General features: G+C 34.1%; 1 protein-coding gene across 1 annotated transcript in view; it reads left to right on the top strand.

Moving 5' to 3' along the window:
• LOC147064130 (fat-like cadherin-related tumor suppressor homolog) overlaps positions 1–20,153 on the top strand; it is a 1,128,183-nt gene that overhangs the window by 645,103 nt on the left and 462,927 nt on the right. The window contains exon 4 of the mRNA XM_085959043.1: positions 11,512–14,883. Coding sequence (XP_085815169.1) covers positions 11,547–14,883 — 3,337 coding nt within the window. The 5' untranslated portion in view covers positions 11,512–11,546. The remainder of the gene's footprint in view (positions 1–11,511; positions 14,884–20,153) is intronic.

Below are 20,153 nucleotides of genomic sequence, written 5' to 3'. Positions count from 1 at the left end.
ATACAATGATTACAAGTATTGTTTTTCTTCTAACATTAGATATGTATGTTTGTGATGTCTATAGAAAAATTATGTACTTATACTCTATAAAGACGATAGAGATTCATAAATCTCGTGATTTATTTGAATAACAAAAACTAGTTAATTGTTTAATTATTATATAAATAATAAATATTGTTTATTTCAATGTATAGCATACGAACATTATTTTTAAATTGAGATAGATAGCTTTTAATGCCAGCCGAAATTAGTTATAATATATAACTCTTGAAAAATACTTTGATTTTGAGCAGATTTACTTCTTTCTGATTTCAAACTTTCAAAGTAGGATCTATGTTGAAAAAAAAAACGCAAAAAATACTATGCCGAGAGAGCTGAGGATTTGTTTTCATCCAGAACGTCAAAATCTCCGCGACTAGTTTGTCAGATTCGTTCGTTTATTATTCGGTATTATCCGGTAAATGTCAAACACGTCAGTGGTGGCGTCTCGCCAACAATGGCCAACTGTTGGGAAACTCTGTCATAATTTTTCACAGTTCATCATATAAAATTAAACACCATATTTTATCACAGACGCTTCATTATGTTCTATTCAGACTGGCGTGGAATATTTATTATCTGTCATTTATCTGAGTATTTTTACGTTATGAAATATTTTTGGCATTTCAGACAAGGTAGAATAAATACAGACTATTTTTTCGTATGTCTGCGATAACTATTGTTGATTTACTTATAAGTATTGTATTTCAGAAAACTCCACTTTATTGACAAATCCTCAGAATCATGATATAATTATATAAATACTGGAAAAATCTTAGATTTTTTTATTGATCGAATGCAGGTTGTCAGGCGAATATTATATCCCATGACATACGAGGGTGGGTCAATAATTCCTTAGAAAAAAGCATTAAAACAGTTTTTATTTTTGTATTTTTTTTTTATTTCTCAACATAATCTCCTTGGAGCTCAATACACTTGGTTAGACGTTTCTCAATTTTTTTTAAACCGTCAGAAAAATAAGTTTTCAGAAGGTCCTCAAAATAAGCATTTGTCCGATCGATGAATTCTTCATTTGCAAAAAAACCTTGTCCACTTAGCCATTTTTTTAAGTTTGGGAAAAGGAAAAAGTCACTGGGGGCTAAATCTGGCGAATACGGTGGGTGGTCGACCAATTCGAACTTCAATTCTTCAATTTTAGCCATTGATCGTAAACATGTGTGAACACGGGCATTGTTCTGATGAAAGAGGATTTTTTTCCTGTTTAAATGAGGCCATTTTTCTTCAATTTCGTTTTTTAGCTGGTCCAATAAAGATGCATAATAATCCCCTGTTATTGTTTTTCCTTTTTCCAAATAGTCAACGAAAATAATTTCACGTGCATCCCAAAATACAGTAGCCATAACCTTACCAACTGATTTTACGGTTTTCGCCTTCTTTGGACATGGTTTGTCTTCGCAATCCACTGCTTTGACTGTTCTTTCGTCTCGGGAGTATAGTGGTGTATCCATGTTTCATCTACAGTCACAAAGCGACGAAAAAATTCATCCGGATTGCGTTGCATGAGCAACAACAGGGCTTTAGAGGCCACCACCCTATTGCGTTTATTGTCGACTGTGAGCAAACGCGGCACCCATCTTGCAGAAATATTTTTCATGCCCAATTTGTCATGTAAAATAGAAATGACGCTACCTTTTGAGATCCCTGTAACCTCAATTATCTCACTCAACTTTAATCTTCGGTCACTTAACACCATATCGTGGATTTTATTGATCATTTCTGGTGTAGTCACCTCTACAGGACGTCCTGAGCGTGGTTCATCCTTTGTTGATGTACGACCACGTTTAAATTCATTTAACCAGTTATAAATAGTTGCAAGTGAAGAAGCAGATATGCCGTGAACTAAATCCAACTCATTTTTTATTTCCTTTGCTGTTAACCCTTTTATATTAAAATGTTTAATAACAGCTCTAAACTCAATTTTCTCCATTTTCCATTTTTCCATTTTCCACAAGCAAATTTTTTTTTTAAATGTACGAAAAACACACAACAATCCGACCAATCTGATTGAAACTTCGCAGCATACTGAATCGGTAGTGCTGCTGCATGAAAACAAACCGCTTTTCTAAGGACTTATTGACCCACCCTCGTATTATTAACATTTGTGGATATTTATTAATACCTAGGCACGTAATCGATTATGTTTTTTTTTATATTCTGTCAACATAATAATAAAATGACTCCTACTATATATTATAATTAAAGATAACGTTATTAAATGTGACCAAACCTGGGGCCTTATGTTAGAACTTGCGAGTTGTAGTCGACCGGTCGACATGACGTCATATGACATCATTGTGACGTACTACCGGAGTGATAATAGCATTCGAGAAATTAACGCTAGTCAAATACTGGCGTTATTCATTGTCCCCATACACAAATAGGTGTTTCAGCATAATAATATCTATGGTGAGCAGTGTGTGTGTTGGGCGGCTTGCCTCTAGCGTGTATTGGCTTACGTCACAATTACGTCATGTCGTCGGGTGACTTTATATCACCAGTTATTATCATAGGCCTGCTGCACTTGAACAATGAGACATATTATATTTACATGCAAGGTATGCCAACTAAAATACAGTTTTAATGATTTTCTACAAGCTGAGAATAGTGTTGCCTCTGATAATCTACGGAGACACCCTGTATAAATAAAAGTCCCGGCACAACGAAGAAAAAAGAATTATATTTCAAATTAAATCTTTCTCGAGTTTTAAAGTTAAACTGAATCACAAAATTTTCCAAGCCGTATGTAGGTATCCAATCAAAATATATCTGCAAACATTTTTTTCCCGATTCAAAAACTTTGGACTCCGTAAACATTTCCAATATCGGTTTTCTCATTAAATTCTCACATATTCAGCATACACGTCTATCATTTCACTAGTCACTACATATTATGTACCTTTCACATTAATCGTGGTCGCACGTGTACTCACCGCACTTTCGAATTAATATCATAACTTAGTAGTTTCATTGTGGAAAATATTGAATTTCAATTCAATTTCAATATTATGCTGCATGTCTAATCCAACGGACATTGAGAATTCATTAATAAGTAATAACTAATGACAGAAATGACACACCATACACTTTAATCAAAATCATACTGTGTGATTGTTTAAAAATTTATAGTGAAATTCTGGTTACGTACTCCATATAACATTAATGCATTCATAACAAAACCGTACTCTGTTCTCCTCCAATCAAATTTACAAAAAGAAAATATTATTTTCTTCGCTTTCAAAAAGAAACCTTACTTTGTATCTTTCCAATGCAAAACGCGTTTATCAATCCACTCTGTATTATCAATCTTCATTTCGCGATGGAGGAATTTCCCATACTTTGATTCTTGTACAAATAGAATTACCTACGTATTATGCTTTCCATATAAATCGTGGATTTGAATACGCCTTTCTGCGAGGAAAACCAACTTACAAAATCACGATACTGCATGTCACGGTTCTTATGCACTTTCGTCAGATTCAAAAAATATATAAAAAATTGCAAAAAAATATTCTTTATGTTAGGTTATTAAATTATAAAAATAAAATTTTGTACTTAGCACTACAATTTCATTTACAACATGACCGGTTTCGCCGTGAAGACATTTGGAATGCCAGTAAATGATTCATTAATTATTCTTGTTTTTGATTAAGTTACTTAACTTACTGATAACGACCAGAGAGTTCTGAAGCAGGGTAGTTTATTGGCTGACCGCCATAAACCCAAGTAAAAAATTGTGTCGACTGATCCCAAAGATTGAAAGCACGTTACATTAATACATATTATTAACTATTTAAACTGGCCGCCTGAATAATGTCCTCAAAAGTGACCTCCCACTGTGCCTAAACACTTTGTGTTCAACCAGTGTGTGCTTCCCGTTATGACATATGCGTGTGAAACATGGACCCTAAGTAAAAGAGAGATCCATAAAGTTAGAATAGCACAGCGTGGTATGGAGAGGTGCACGCTGGGCATAACGCGAAAGGACAAACAGAGGAAAGAGTGGATAAGGAGACAGACAAGGGTTTGCGATGTAATAGAGTTCGCAAAAAACTTCAAATGGAAATCGGCAGGACACAGCTCGAAGAAGGGACAATCGTTGGACAAATTTAGTCATCCAGTGGTATCCAAGAGGTACGAAACGTCCGCAAGGTAGACTTAGAGGCCGCTGGATCGATGAAATGATAAAGTTCTACGGAAGTACGTGGCAACGCAACGCACAGGACCGAGAGAAGTGGAATCAGCTTGGAGAGGCCATCGTCTATCAGTGGATAGATTCAGGCTGATGATGAAAATAGCATGTTATTTAACACGTGTTTATCGCATATTTACATACTCGAGATATTTAGCCTGTTATACCACACCCAGTAGGGTAAGCCAGTTCCCATGAAGTTTGCGTTTCCTGGTCTCGACGAAATATAACCACACAGGGTTTGCTACACCGCAGCAACATTGAATTTTCACGAAGGTTACGAGCGCATTATGTGGTCGACACATCGGATTCTTGGCATATTGGCATCTTGTTAACGGTTTTAGTAACTATTCCTGCGACTACTTTAACGTAGTCAGTTATAAGTTAGTTAAGTTTGAATATTTGCAGTTTGATTATACTAAGGGGTTATCAAATTAGCACTGTAGATTTTTAAAACGTTTTACAAATTTACATTTGTGTTCAGTATTGTTTGGAAAATCATTATCGAAAGATACACAGTTTTACATCGTATATAAATTATTTAAAATTTATTACAATAATAATGAATAGATATATTCAAGCTACGTTTCGGGCAATACTTGAAATCTGTGGTCAAAATAATCGACTTCATAGAGCTTCCTACTCGTAATTTATTTGGATAATTCGAGTCAAATGATAATGTTTCTGATGTTAAGAATACAACAGAAACGTGTCCGTACTGCTGAAAATATTGATGTTGTGATTCAAAGTGTCGATGAAAATCCAGAATAATCAATTACTTAAAGCTCTCGAACTTGGACTTTCTTATGACACTACATGGAATATTCTTCGTTAAAATTTGCATTTGATGGTGTATAAAATACGGTTAAAACAGACAGGTACTTAAACTAAATGACCATTTGGTGCGTCAAAATTTTGGTTATTGAGCTTTAGAGCAACTTTAAACAAAACCATTATTTCATGTAAAAATCATCTTCATCGTTGAAACTCATTTTTGGCTAAATGGCTTCGTAAATAAGCACAATTGTCGCATCTGGCATAATGAAAATCCACATGCTATTCTTGAAACATATTTATTATCCAGAAAAATTAACAGTTTGTTGTGGAAGAAAATATAAATGGCAATGCAGTTATTGTCAACGGAGAACGCTACAGAAATTTTCTGGCATGAATTAGATTATTAATGATCTGGAACATATGTGGTTCCAATAAGATGGTGCATCATGCCATACAGCTCGTGACACAATTAACTTATTGTTATTCAAATTTAAATATATATATTTATTTGTGTTATTTGATAAGATAACTCTATAAATGTTGAATCTAAGGTCAACGTTACATAAATGTCACTTTCTTGACAATATGTTTACCAGACTAGTAGGTAAGGTATGAGTAAATCATTATTTAAAATTAGCGGCCGTTAGAGTGCTCCTTGCGAACTAAGTTACTATAATATGAAAGGGTTCATTCGAGAATTTTCAAGCCGTTGTCACTTAACACACGAGAATTTAATATCAAATGAATAAACCTATTCACCAAGATAGACATATGCATAATGTGTCGAGAAATTGTTTTATTTTCAGCGTTTTCTTGGTTGTGATTCGGTAGTACTGGCAAAGTATCCTTCTATTAACTCATTTACTGCGTCCAACGCAACTGGTGCGTTGCCCAACCAGGTGGCCATTATATATAATTAGCACGTTATTTAAATGTATTAATTAAAAGGTTCGCAGTGAATGCGTCCGTGATGACCGTCTGATTCATAGGAAGGCCTTATTCGATTGATCGAACGGTTAGCGACTATTCAAAAACCAATTATGATAACTTTCATTTTGACGATAACCGTACTATGCTTTGCGTGTAAGGGAACTTGGTGATTTACCTTGTTGGATTCGTGATATCTTGGTCCATTGCTGTGATAAGCGAGCAGCGCGTCTTCCTAAGAAGGCGCGATTTTCAAACAAAAATCAAACTAGTTCTGCTTTGGTTAAGGCGTAGGTATACTTCAGCTGAGGCATGATCTAAAAAGATCGTGACTACGCGTCGCGCAGATTGTGCAAACGACGCGTGCAGAACCAAACATAATTTGTCATAAAAATTCAACATGCGCCCATTTAATGTCATGTTTATTGTTATATTAGTAATAATAATAATATATTCATTAACACGTTTTCTTTTTCGAGTGAATGCGTTTTTTAGTCATCTTTACACGATTTAAGAATATATTCCTCCGACGCCATCACAAAACAAAATGACGTGCTTACAGCTCGATTATCGCTCTCCGATTGGCAACGAGTCCGAAATTTCGTCCCACCTATTGTTGAAAATTATTTGCCGTTTCACTGTATGCTCTTCATCAATCACGATCACACGTGTTATCGATACATTATTACGATGGTAACACTATCTACCTGTAGTAATTCAAATTTAAAATATGAAATAATTCATGTATCATAAACTGCGCTATAAATTCTATAAAGTAAGTTTCTAGGAAAATTTAATTTGCGTCTCGCGAGTAATATGCAAGGTATCAGCTATTAATTTTTAGTTCAAACATATCACCATAGCTCAACTCACTGTGAACCTGATTTTCTTATTTCAAATTAATTTATTAACATGAAGGAAACATCAAAAGACTTACGCGTCAACACTTTCATAATATCATGGGATAATAATAAAAATTAAAGTTAATAATAACTTTATTCAATTTGAAGGAGTTAATACCTACACCTACAGTATTTTATAAGTGGGTCTTTGCCTACGAGCCCCTTCCCTTTATTACATTCGCAAAACGATGACGCGCACTTCAACATTTATATTACATTATCTTTAAAAGTAAATCGACGACACCCTTGGTTTTTTTTTACTTTTCATTCGTAGCGGAAACCGTCCACGAGGAATCTATTAGTGAAGGTATCAGATCGGTAGTAATAAAAAAGTTACTTAGTTTAAATGGTATTTCGAGAATTTTAATGAAATATAATATGTAGTGTCACCGTATTAGCACACGTGTACATAATTAAAAGTCTTTTGGTATACTATACGGTTAGTAGGCTAAAAGGCTTTAGCGGGACAGAATATGTTTTAGTTTGTTTTTATATTAAGCACGTACCTACTTATAGACTAGCTTCGATAAAACGTTATATATAAGGGAATATACGTAGAGTGACAAATATAATCTACATTAAAAATATGAAACAATCCAATTAAACTTGATTCACGTAACTGGAATATATCGATAACCGAAGCAATTTGGTTTAACACAGCTATTAAAATAGCAGGCCAGTTCTGCAACTTAGAAGAAGAAGCAGTTGATATCATGGTCCCCACATCCTGAAGCGGGCCCCAAGGTTAGGATTTTTGTTGCCCCTCCCTACCTATCGCCGTGGTTAAAGGCAGTGTGACACTAGCATTTACAAAATGGTGTTCACGGTAAAGTTAATGATAGGTATTTTTAATACTTATATCCACTTGAATTATGGGGTTATCAAGTAGTGACACAATTGAAACTTACATCGGACAACCACATATTTTAATATAATATCACTAATAAATGGGAAATAGCACCGCAGGCGACTTTTTTTTTTACTATTAAAGCAAATTTGTGATGTGTTTATCTCACTTATTATGTCGACTCGCCACGCCGGGCCCCCAGGCTAGAGCCCTGTCAGCCCCTTTCTTGTGGGGGCCATGGTTGATATTATCAACTCCTGATTTTATCATATTATATATTATAAACATTATTATATTATAACGATCTCGTTAATTCAGCGACCTCTATAGGTACCTATCGGACGTTTCATCATTTTGGATATCACTGTATTCTGGCATACACTTTTATTGAAAATCAAATATTTAAAATGTACGTTGGTATTTAAAATATTTAAAAAACAAAATGAAAAATTCTAAAATCTTATGATTTCATATTTTTTATCATAATTTTTTGCTTTATTTTTATTTCGTAATTTGTGACTAGGTGTGTATACTTGATAGAGGCTTTATAAATATCAGTGTATTGAGTTTCGTCGGTGACCTTGAGTTGTAGGTGTGAATTTCAATTACAACCGTATAACGAGATATTTGAATTTCGCTTGTTTTCAAGTGTAAAATCGAGACTCTAAAAATGTTGGGTAAATTATATTGGATAAGTTTTTGTATTTTTTTTACAAGGTGAATATTATTTATTTATTATAAAAATCAAACACTTCAATAATATGTAGTATATTATTAATTGTTTTTTGTAGTTAAAAAACATATTTATAGCTTTTAACACACGACGTTTCATCCTAATAGACTCAAAATATCCTAATGTTAATCGATCAATTTATTGAAGAGGACGACCATCTCCCTTTGGTATTAATAATGAAAAAGTAATAATAGCGCCTGTATGTATAGGTGCATGGATTTACTGGTAGCAATAGTGCGTATTTTAAACTATCGTGACAATAACTGTTTACACGTAAAAATGCTGACTGTCTTTCCAATTTCATTCTTCAAGAGTAAACGAGACGAGATGTTGTAATTTCTGGTAAGTAGGTACTACTACTTGACAGATAGGTAGTGAAAATCAGTTAACCTCAAAATGAGTATAGTTCGTTTTTTTGCCGGCAGGTTCGCCACTATCATTCTACTGCGCAGGCGCAGTTCTAAAAATCCCTACTGTCGCATGAAAATTCAGAAACTTTTTTGATTGATCCATGCAAGCTTATAACTGCAGGATAATACATGTTTACCCATACATTTTCTTGTTATTGCCGCAATAATACTTACTGTTTATAGTAAATCGATGTATGCGCAAACGGGGTATTCACATTGAACTCTTATTACTGAAAGATAAAATATGTTGTAAATTAACTTAAGTTTCATGATAGGCGTTTTCTGATGATTTCTCGAGAAATAACGATCACAAGCTCTACCCGTGTGTTGACGACGATGATACAATTAAATTAATATAGATATATAATATAGATTTTATTTTCTTCACAGTTTTTTTTGTCAATAATACGTAAAATTATACATAGATTATCTTCCACTAATTGTAGGTATAGGTACATAAATTAATTTGATGCGCACATTAGGTACAGTGATGCATCTAGCGAGATATTGCACAATATAGAAAAGAAATACTTTGTGATGCTGGAAATAAGATATTATTGAATTTCATCCAAATTTTACCTTGATAAAAATGAATGTGTGTTTGTATATAAATACGTATAGTAATAATTTCCAATACATGATAAGCTTTATGATAAAATTGATAACATAAGAGTGACTAAACATTAATTTTATTGATAAAACCGATAAAATGATATGATATGGTTTGGCGCCAGGCTTCTTATTAGTTGACGACATTTGTGATAAATTCTTGAATTGATATAGACGTCTCTATGGTTATTATTGTTTCGTTATAAGAAAAATATCAAACACTGTTTTTTTCCCCAAGTTTTCAATCAATTGTCTCGTTTATTATTGATTCGAAAGTTGTGTGCTCTGTAAGACTATCAAAGTGTTGTGATTTTACGAATACAGTGACGGAGAATTAGTACTTGTGTTATTGAGTAAGAAATAAAGACATATATTTCAACAGTAGTACATAACATTTTATTATTAATATTATATAAACGCCAAAATTACTATACACTACGAATGACGATATTTTCGTTTTTGAGGATCAGCTATAAGTTGCCAACCTAATTAGACATGTCATAATTTATCATTTAATAAATTTATTTAATAACAATTAATGGCTCTTTGATTATGCTTTTATAACAAATAAAATCTGAACTGATACATTTTCATTCATTCATATGAAATTTAATGAATTAGTCTCTGTTCCAGATTTTATAATGTTACAACTCGGATCAGGGTACTCCTTTAAGTATCTACGTAGGGTTTATTATTTTGTGTGGGTACGAAATTCTAAAATCTAAACCATTCAGAGAATATGTTTTTATGCACGGTATTTTTTAAATAATTAAAAAAACAAAACAATTATACTTCTAACTACATATCCTATCATGGGCGGACTGGACTTATGATGAGCTCAAAAATACGATTTTCCAGGAGAGCAAAAACAAAGTTACAAAGTTAATTTCTGTTGTCATTTTTATACCAATAAAGCTTATATTCTCCAGAAGATTAGTAGTACTGATTCTACTGATAAAACCGACTGGGTGTTTGCAAATCATTATATTTTGCTGTGGTTTAAGCGCATAATTCCACACAAATACTTATGGACACGTGACATTCATTTCAGTTATATGTTAGTCTAATAGACACACATTAATTAAAATTTTTGTAAGCTATCTGTGCGACTTATACTGCCAGTGCCACTGGTGCGTTCTTATATTTGGAGTGTTTTTCTACTTCCCATATTTTAGTAATGATCCCGATATGATTCGTCTGCTTAGACAGTAATTATAAATAATAATTAAATGCCACCAATACGTAAATTTATCACAATATGAAAAAATACAATATTGCAAGAATATTTTTTTTGTGTTAACTGCCAACCTCTCCCTGCACAATGTATATTTGAAGTGAACGAAATCGGTCCTGGCTAACATTAAAAGAAGTGGAACTAGTATAATATAATATTATTGTATTTAATTCCAAAAACACTTAAATGTAAACGAAATGTTCAAAAACAATTCAATTAAAATTAATACTGTCATATTATTCTAACTGCTTTAGGTGAAATATAAAATAACTCGTTAGGTAATTGAATATAAATATATTACAAAGAAAACTTCAAATACTTACCTACTTATTAACGTTAAATTTATGTAGAATTCGATCCGTAAAACTTCTTATTGGTTATTCAAAATAATAAATATAATAATTATGACAATTGGCTGCAATCGGAACCAACTATTTCATGACCATGACAAAAATTTCTTTTTTTTTTGTGTTAACTGTCAATTTATTATTAGTCAGGTTTTGATTTCGTTCAGTTCAAATAATGTCAAATCAATTTTTGTCGTTTCCCTTTTTCCCGACATACTGTTTTTATTTACGCCCAATCTCTGTAAGATATTGAAAACAATACGTAAAGTACTCGTAGGTACTTCATGAAGAGTGAAGAGTAATATTTCTATAAAACTGTTTATAGTTTATACCTACCTAACGTAATGTTCAAAACTGTATCACTACGACTTGTTTAAAAAATGATTCATTTATATGTATCATTGATATGAGTTTATAATAAAGTTAAATGCCGGTGCTGATTATATTATAATAGTTCTTTCTCTTGTTTGTTTCAGATCTTATGAGTTGAGAACGGTCATACAGCCTGGGAATGTTTCCGGGCGCATTGGTGACATGTCTACTGTCACTATTCACGGTGGCCTTTGGCCAAAGCCATGGGAGCCTTCGATTCGCCCACCTGGCTTACAACGCGTCCATCCCGGAGAACAGTGTCGGCAAGACATACGCCATCCAGCCCCCGGGCGAGGACACCATGGGTCTTCAGATTACGCCAGATAGCGACCTCGACGTCCGCTACAAAATCATTGGCGGTGACCGCGACAAGTTCTTCAAAGCCGAGGAACGCCTAGTTGGTGATTTCTATTTTCTTTCAATTCGGACTAGAACTGGAAATTCTGACGTTCTCAATCGTGAAAGGAAAGATAGATATGTGTTAGAAGTGCGTGCTTCCGCCTCAAAACGGGACGGAAAAAACAAAGTGATTCTAGAAGCAGACACAACTGTAATAGTGACAATCTTAGATACGAATGATTTGAATCCATTATTTTATCCGACTGAGTATTCTATAGAAGTCCCGGAAGATGCTTCTCTTCATAAAAGCATACTAAAAGTGAATGCTGAAGATGCAGACTTGGGATCTAACGGAGAAATTTATTATAGTTTCTTAGGTCCAACTGATCAATTTGCCATACATCCTAGCAGCGGAGTGATCACGATTACTAGACCTTTAATTTACGCTGAGAGACCTCGTCATGAATTGATAGTGTTAGGTGAAGACCGGGGGGCTATTTTCCGATCGCCCAGCTCTGCCCATGCATCGAAAGCGAAAGTTTCGATACGGGTCAAACAAGTTAATTTGTTTGCCCCTGAAATGTTCGTGCGCCATCTTCCAGACATTGTTGAAAATTCTAACGCTGAAATATATGCCATAGTTCAAGTACAAGATAAGGACGAAGGTATTCATGGACAGATTAAGCGTTTGGAAATTGTCGGTGGAGATCCTGACGGACATTTCCGAATTCAGAATGGAGACCAACCGGGTGAATTTAACATTGTAGTCCACGCTTTGCTGGATAGAGAAAAGACACCGCAAGGATATAATCTCACTTTAAAAGCCACCGATGCTGGTATACCACCAAGGCAAAGTTATCAATCTATACCTGTCAGACTAGCCGATGTAAACGACAATGCTCCTGTTTTTCATAGAGAGTTTTATGAAGTTACTGTGCCAGAAACAGCCCCAATTAATACTCCAGTAATTAGGTTGAAAGTAACCGACAAAGATCTTGGTAAAAATGCTCAAGTATTTTTGGAAATTGTCGGTGGCAATGAAGGCGGAGAGTTTGTAGTAAATCCTGATACTGGAATGTTGTATACAGCTGTAGCGTTAGATGCGGAATCCAAAGCATTTTATACGTTGACTGTATCTGCTATCGATCAAGGTAATACTGGTACAAGAAAACAGTCATCCGCCAAAGTCAAAATAAATATTTTGGACACAAATGATAACGATCCACTGTTTGATAAGTCTGAGATGACTGTGTATCTTGATGAAAATGAAAATACTGGTACATCTGTCACTAAAGTTACAGCTAGAGATAAAGATTCAGGTGAAAATGCTTACATATCATATAGTATTGCTAATCTCAATCCGGTACCATTTGAGATTGATCATTTCACCGGCTTGATAAAAACGACGCAAGTGCTGGATTATGAGAGCATGAAAAGGGAGTATGTATTACGAGTGCGGGCCAGCGATTGGGGACTCCCGTACAGACGTCAAACGGAAATGCAACTGACAATCATAATAAAAGATGTCAACGATAACAGGCCGCAGTTTGAAAAGGTCGATTGCACGGGCCACGTTCCGAGATACGTATCGATAGGTACAGAAATAACCACGCTGTCCGCAATTGACTTTGATGCGGGTAGCATTATAAGCTACAGAATCGTGTCAGGTAATGAAGATAACTGTTTCAATCTTGATTCAACATCCGGAATCTTGAGCGTCAGCTGCGACCTTAAAGATGTGAGAGTCGACGAACGAGAGGTGAACGTAACAGCCACTGACGGAACTCATTTCTCTGATATAGTTAAAGTGCATTTTTATCTTGTAAACGCTAAAAAGACACTTACGTCTACAGGGAGACTTCTTAGTGAGGACTCAGGTGGATTTGATTGTAAAGACACTGGTGTTACAAAAAGATTAACTGAAGTACTCGCTTCAGCCGAGCGTAATAATATGCCAGGCCGCGATGTGAGTCAAGAAGAATTCGCAATGATGCCTAGTCGTTACGGAGAAAATATCCACGCTCCTGAGTTTATGAACTTTCCTTTAGAAATTAAAGTTAACGAATCGGTTCCTTTAGGTACAACACTAACAAAAGTCAGAGCCAGAGATAGAGATCTGGGCTACAATGGCAAACTTATTTTTGGAATTTCTGATGGAGACCCAGATTCAGTCTTTAGTATCGATCCTGAAAGCGGTGACTTGAAAATTATCGGATATCTGGACAGGGAAAGAGAAGCTGAGTATTATTTAAACGTAAGTGTTTACGATTTAGGTAAACCTCAGAAAAGTGTGTCAAGATTATTACCTATAACAGTATTAGATGTGAACGATAATGCACCAAAGTTTGAGAAAACTCTTGCAAGTTTCCAGGTAACCGAAAACGCTATCAATGGGACAGCTATTTTTAAAGTTAACGCAACTGATGCAGATTCTGGAGAATTCTCAAAGATAAAATATTCACTAGTTACAGATACGAAAGATTTTTATGTTGATCCTATGACAGGAATATTGATTGTATCATCTGCACTAAATCGAGAAATGCAAAGCGTATATGAATTGAGAATACGAGCCCAAGATAACGGAGGACTTTATTCAGACGCTATTGTTAGAGTGACTGTAGATGATATCAATGATAATGCTCCAAGGTTTAGTCTACCCAATTTTAATGTAAAAGTAAGAGAAGATGTTCCTATTGGAACTGTAGTAGCGATTGTTAATGCTGTAGATCCAGATTTAGGTTCTGGAGGAGAAATCCAATACAGTATTATAGACGAAGGAGATGTTGATGATGTCTTCAAGATTGATGCTTTGTCCGGCACGATACGAACGGCGAAACTCCTCGACTTCGAAGAGCGGCAGGTGCATAGTTTGACCATTCGTGGAACGGACCGTGGAATGCCAGCTCTGTTCTCCAATACGACTGTTACCATCGATATTGTGGATGTGAATGAAAATGTGCACGCGCCTGTGTTCAGTGATTTTGTGTTGACTGGTTCTGTGCGGGAGAACCAGCCTATTGGTAGCAAGGTGATTGTGGTAAAGGCGACTGACGCTGATCCTCCGGGAGGTGACTCCAGGATTACGTATTCCATACGAGGAGGCGACGGGCTCGGATATTTCACCATTGATAATGAAGGTAAGAGACTACACATTCTAATCTTAGGACAACTATAAGAACGAGAAATAAATACTTTTTTCCCGCGTTTTTTAGTTAGATTAGTCAAGTTTAGTGTATATTAATTAGAACATTTAGGTATATAAAAAAATATTTTATTCGATGTAAGACTTTGAACTGAATAAATTAAAGCTGGTGTTGTACATACATATTCATGTATGTTAACAAGAGGTTTTACGTACCTACTTGTGTTAAACCAATCCAATTTCACTGATAATACGCTTCCCTCCCCTACAGTCAACGGCATGTAGTACAGATTTTGTGGTCACGCTTAAAATTTTTCGCGCATATAACTGCGATATAACTTTGGCGTTCCAACGGAAACCAGTTTGGTCGAGATGATTTTGTTTGGTTGACTTATATGTATTTATATAACCTGTAATGTTAGGCGGTAAAGTGGGTATATAAATTGTATAAACATGTTATTTTTTCAATGTGTATTTGATCTAGTGCAGGGACCGAATGACCGAATCACGAAACAAATTTACGTGTTTCCCGCTCGACGTTCTCTCACCGAATGGCAGCGAGCCCAAAATTTCGTCGCGCCTATAGTTGAAAATTATTTGCTGTTTCACTAATGTATCGCCTTAATAAAACCGATACGTTCGAGAGATTTCGTTAGCTTATATGTTTTTAGACACTTTTTTAATATCATATTGCATAAATAGGTACTTATCATACTCCAAGCTATATTGTGAATTGTTTTCTTTTTAATTTGCAAATTAAATTCGATCATCAGTATTTTATATAGGGTATGCGCTGGTATTGTTTAAATTTAAAAGTTCCTTGGAATATTTACAATATTTAGAATAACCTTCCATTGTAATGTGCCGTTGGTAAATATTTTCCATCACAACCCTTCCCGCTGCTATGTCATGTCACGCCCCAAAGTTTTGGAATTTAAATTTCTAACATCTGGTAAATTAGCGACATTGTTTACTCAATATTATTTAGGCAGGGTTACTTAAACTCGAGATATTGTACATAAACAAAAACAAATTAATGAAAGTCACACATTTTATCGTTCTTCCCTAATTGTTTTATATTTTTGGTCTTGTTGTGGACTTGTCCCTCCTACCGGACAGACATTCTCAATAAACATTCCCTCCAATTTTTGTATTGTGCGTTTTGACCATTAACTTATCTCAGCTGTAAATGTATAAAAATATATCCGTAAATATTCACCATACTCTTCAAATTAACTCGTCAAATTATATTATGCCTGCTATGAATATAATATAGCAAGTAGGTATATCATATATACCTACTACTCCCTACAAAACTTCTGTGTGCGGATGATGGATACATTGGTGCAGATGATTTTTTTATAAGTATGCGCGCGTACACCTTGTAAGAAACGTTGTTCTCAGTATTTCTGAGCTTTGGACCTTGAAAATATAGTGAAAAAGTGGGAAATGTGAAGGCACACTTTACACTAAATGTCGCTCTTATTTTGATATCGAATGCTAATTATCTAATAGCAGATTTTTGGTTTAACATGCATCTAATTTGTTTTTGGATTGTATTGTTCTTCTGAAAAACGTATGCTCTCGGTTTGGCCTTAAGATGGCAAAAAGCGAAACCTGGATCTCCGACGTGTACGCGAAGTACACCGAAGTGTGATTACCAATCAAAAACTTAAATCATGGGGTACCTATTTGAAAAGCACACCCAACCATTTTAGCGGGTTTTGAAATTTACCTTAATTTTTGATCATACGTATTGACGGTTTTTGTCGTTTTTTAAAGTTTAATCTTTGGCCATCATATAAGTAACAAAAATAACCATCTAAATACAATATCTATATCTAATTCAAAAATATTTAAAAACTAGAAACTGACTTTGAAACTAGCCGCTTCAATATTATGTATGTATATTATAATTGACTGTACCTACACGGTTTTTACCTTTTATATACTTAATTCCTATGTACCTACTATTAAGCGATCGACTAAAACCAAACCCGCGATAGACGCATTGGACATGCCTGTTATATACCTAGGTAATTATAACTGAACTCTACCGATATTGCAAAAAGGGTGGTTCTCACAGTTTTGGATAGGATAACCTTTTCTAGTACAATAATTCACTTTTGTGTTTAGATATGAAATTGTGTATCCTGCAAAATATCAATCTGCCACAGTGATTATTAATTTTCTCACATATCACAATGAGTTGGTAATCGATTCTGAATCTGTCATTCAATGCAATTATTCATACAATTTCTCGTTCTTAAATTTGTCTGAGAATTTCCATCGCATTTCACGTTCAATTCGTTAAAAGCTCACCATAGCTTTCCCCGTGTACTAAGATGTAGCTGCCGATTATATCGGCGTATTTTAAATTTACGGCAACGGCTTACCTTGCATTATTATTTCAAGCTTTATCGTCGCATCTGTAGATATTATTTGAATGCCTGGGCCTTAACTGATTTAAGTCGCATGCTCTGCTTTGCTCTACGCTCTCCCGTCTTGGATAAATTAATGTAGAGCGAATCGTGACATAACTGCGATGACTTCTTGAGCGTATATTTTTAGAGACGTCTGATCTTCTTCGTTTCTTATAGATTTATTATATAAGTATTTGTTAAGCTTTGTTCAGATATTTGACTGTTAATTAGTTACTTTGATCGTAGTCGTATTATGCCAAAAAATGTCACGGTGTTAACAAAGAACATTAAAGTCTATATGCGTTTTGTGGCTGTCGTTGTCATTGTCATAAAATGCTCCAACACCGAATTAAGAAAGATAAAATAATTACAAAATAAAAAGAATTTTTTATATACAACGTTTTAAAATTTTCTGTTGAATTATTATGCTCAATATGCTGAAACATGTACTTGATATGAAGTAAATAAAAAGCAAACAAATATAGAATACTGAAATGTCATTTTGACATTTCATTTTGATTTCCATAGTAACGCACGTATATATTATTAATTTAGTTGCTAGGACCACCCCCTTAGCAACCAGCAATAGTCTTTTAGTTTTGACGGATTTTTCTGAAATACTATTATTACATAATTTCTAAAAGTTTGAAATGTCTAGCTAGTCAGGATGCTAGTTTAATCGATTGCAAGATTTGTACTGGACAAACAACCATCGGACAAACAAGAATACGATCTAATAAAAACGTTGTAAAAATATGTAAAATAGGTAAAAGGGGTTCATCGAAAATAGGAGCATCGTCTTGATAGCCGTCACTAGTTGTGAATTGAACTTTCACCCCATTCATTCCTGCTTAAATATTGGAGCTAATTATGTGCATTAAACTCGAAATATTCCTTTCTGTGTGTTATTTTATCGGGGGAACATCTTTTGATGGGGAGAATAATTTGGAAATTCTTAGAACTGTGAGAATCGTCTACCCTGCGGAAATGACTTTTCTTTATTATATTATTTTATTATCAATAAAGAAAATTACCAGTTTGCTTTTTATTACATATAACTTTATTACTCTCGTTAATGAATTATTATCAATTTTCTAAATTGAGTTCTAGCTTTTCACCCGTAAGTAAACAATCGAGTCATTGTAATATAAACCAATGCTTTTAAAACCCCTTATGATTTCATTCAATTTTATTTATTATATTATTCTCTCCAGATTTGAAAAATTGTTATTTGAAGGACTCAAAGAGAAATATAAAAAAATACTTTATCGACTGTTAGCAGTTGTTTAAACTTGAAAATAGTTTTAGTTTTAGAAATAGAACGCACAAAGGTAAGTATATCACTTAAAATCCACATCAGGTTACTGAATTTAATTCATGATATACCGCATGCTAGTATCACTAGCGCTTAGCTCCGGCAACTTTACTGTCAAAGCAATTTATTTTACCGATTACCACCATTTCAAATATTTTTGAATATTCAGCCCTTACATTGTGGTCATGATCAATTTATAATACTCAAGAGGTTAGTCATATTTCGAAATTTTCCAATGTCTATAACACTACATCGCTCTTTCCCCCCCATATGTGCACTAATAATTGTGGTAACACTTGCCTACTACCCTAAAGCGAGTAAGATGAAAGGTTTTGCACGTTCGTAGATATAGATTATAGTGTTGTAAGGGCCGATGCAGACATTAAGTTTATCTAGTAGTTAGTCATGCCAACTTACAAAAGGAATCAATCATTTGGTATTCACTACTGTAACACAATGTATTTTTGTTTATTTATTAACTTTTCACCGCGGAACATTTAATTACTATTTAATTACCACATTTAAATAACATGCTAATTATATCTAACGGCTAAATAATGCCGACACAAAAGGTGTGCCGTCAGCGCTCTAAGGATTTTAAGCACATAACAAATTATTAATTCAAGACGTTCAAACATGACATTTAGAATAAAAAGTACAGGTACTTAAATGAAATCAGTAGAGGAAAAAAAACAAAAAAAATTATTTTATTGCAAATGAAGTAAAATAGCAAAAAACAACATTAATTCAAGAAAAATACAAATTAAACAATAAAATAGAATTTTATAAACAAAATACATAATACATCGCTAAAAATGTCTACATCTCTAGGGAGTGTATTGACCAGCCGCACAACCCTCACTATTGGTTCCTGGTGAGCCTGGCATGAGGATACAGTTTTCACCCAAAATAGGTCATGGTTGCAACCACGCATGTAATTGACAGGTGCTTAAAAATTCAAATTTTCCAGATTATTATGGTTGGAAACTATACCACATGAGAGCAGGAAGAATGCTTTAAGAGCAGAAGTGGCCTACGAGCTTCAAGCTTCTTCTTCATAAACAAGAAACAATTATAGTAATTTTAAAAATATTCATCGCGCAAACTAAGCAGAAATTAATAATTGTTAATTCCTAGCAATGAATAATTACCAAAAGTTTAAATTTTATTTAATTGTAACTCACGATTTTTCGTTAAAAAAACCCGCCTGTTTTTAAATTTTAAACTTACTAATCAAGATAGGCTATCACTCAAAAAATTATTATTGAATTTGTATTTTATTGTGTAAGTAAACTACAAAATTATTCAAAGTATAATTGACTTCATTGCCTCATTAAACTTCAAGTATATTCATCTAACTACAGTAAAATAATATCCGTGTTCAGTTTATAAGTCTAAAACAAATATTTTTTTTAATAAAGGTATATGTTATCAGATTATTAACGGAAGAAAACTTTCGAAATGTGGGGGTGCGTGTCTATCTGATTGCGTTTTACTTATGCCGTGCATGCTTTACAATCCTAGATT

The sequence above is a fragment of the Rhyacophila brunnea genome, unplaced genomic scaffold, assembly GCF_057557595.1.
Source record: "Rhyacophila brunnea isolate RB1 unplaced genomic scaffold, BYU_Rbru_1.0 scaffold_8, whole genome shotgun sequence".
Taxonomy (NCBI): Eukaryota; Metazoa; Arthropoda; class Insecta; order Trichoptera; family Rhyacophilidae; genus Rhyacophila; species Rhyacophila brunnea.
This window is presented reverse-complemented; position numbering and strand designations above follow the sequence as displayed.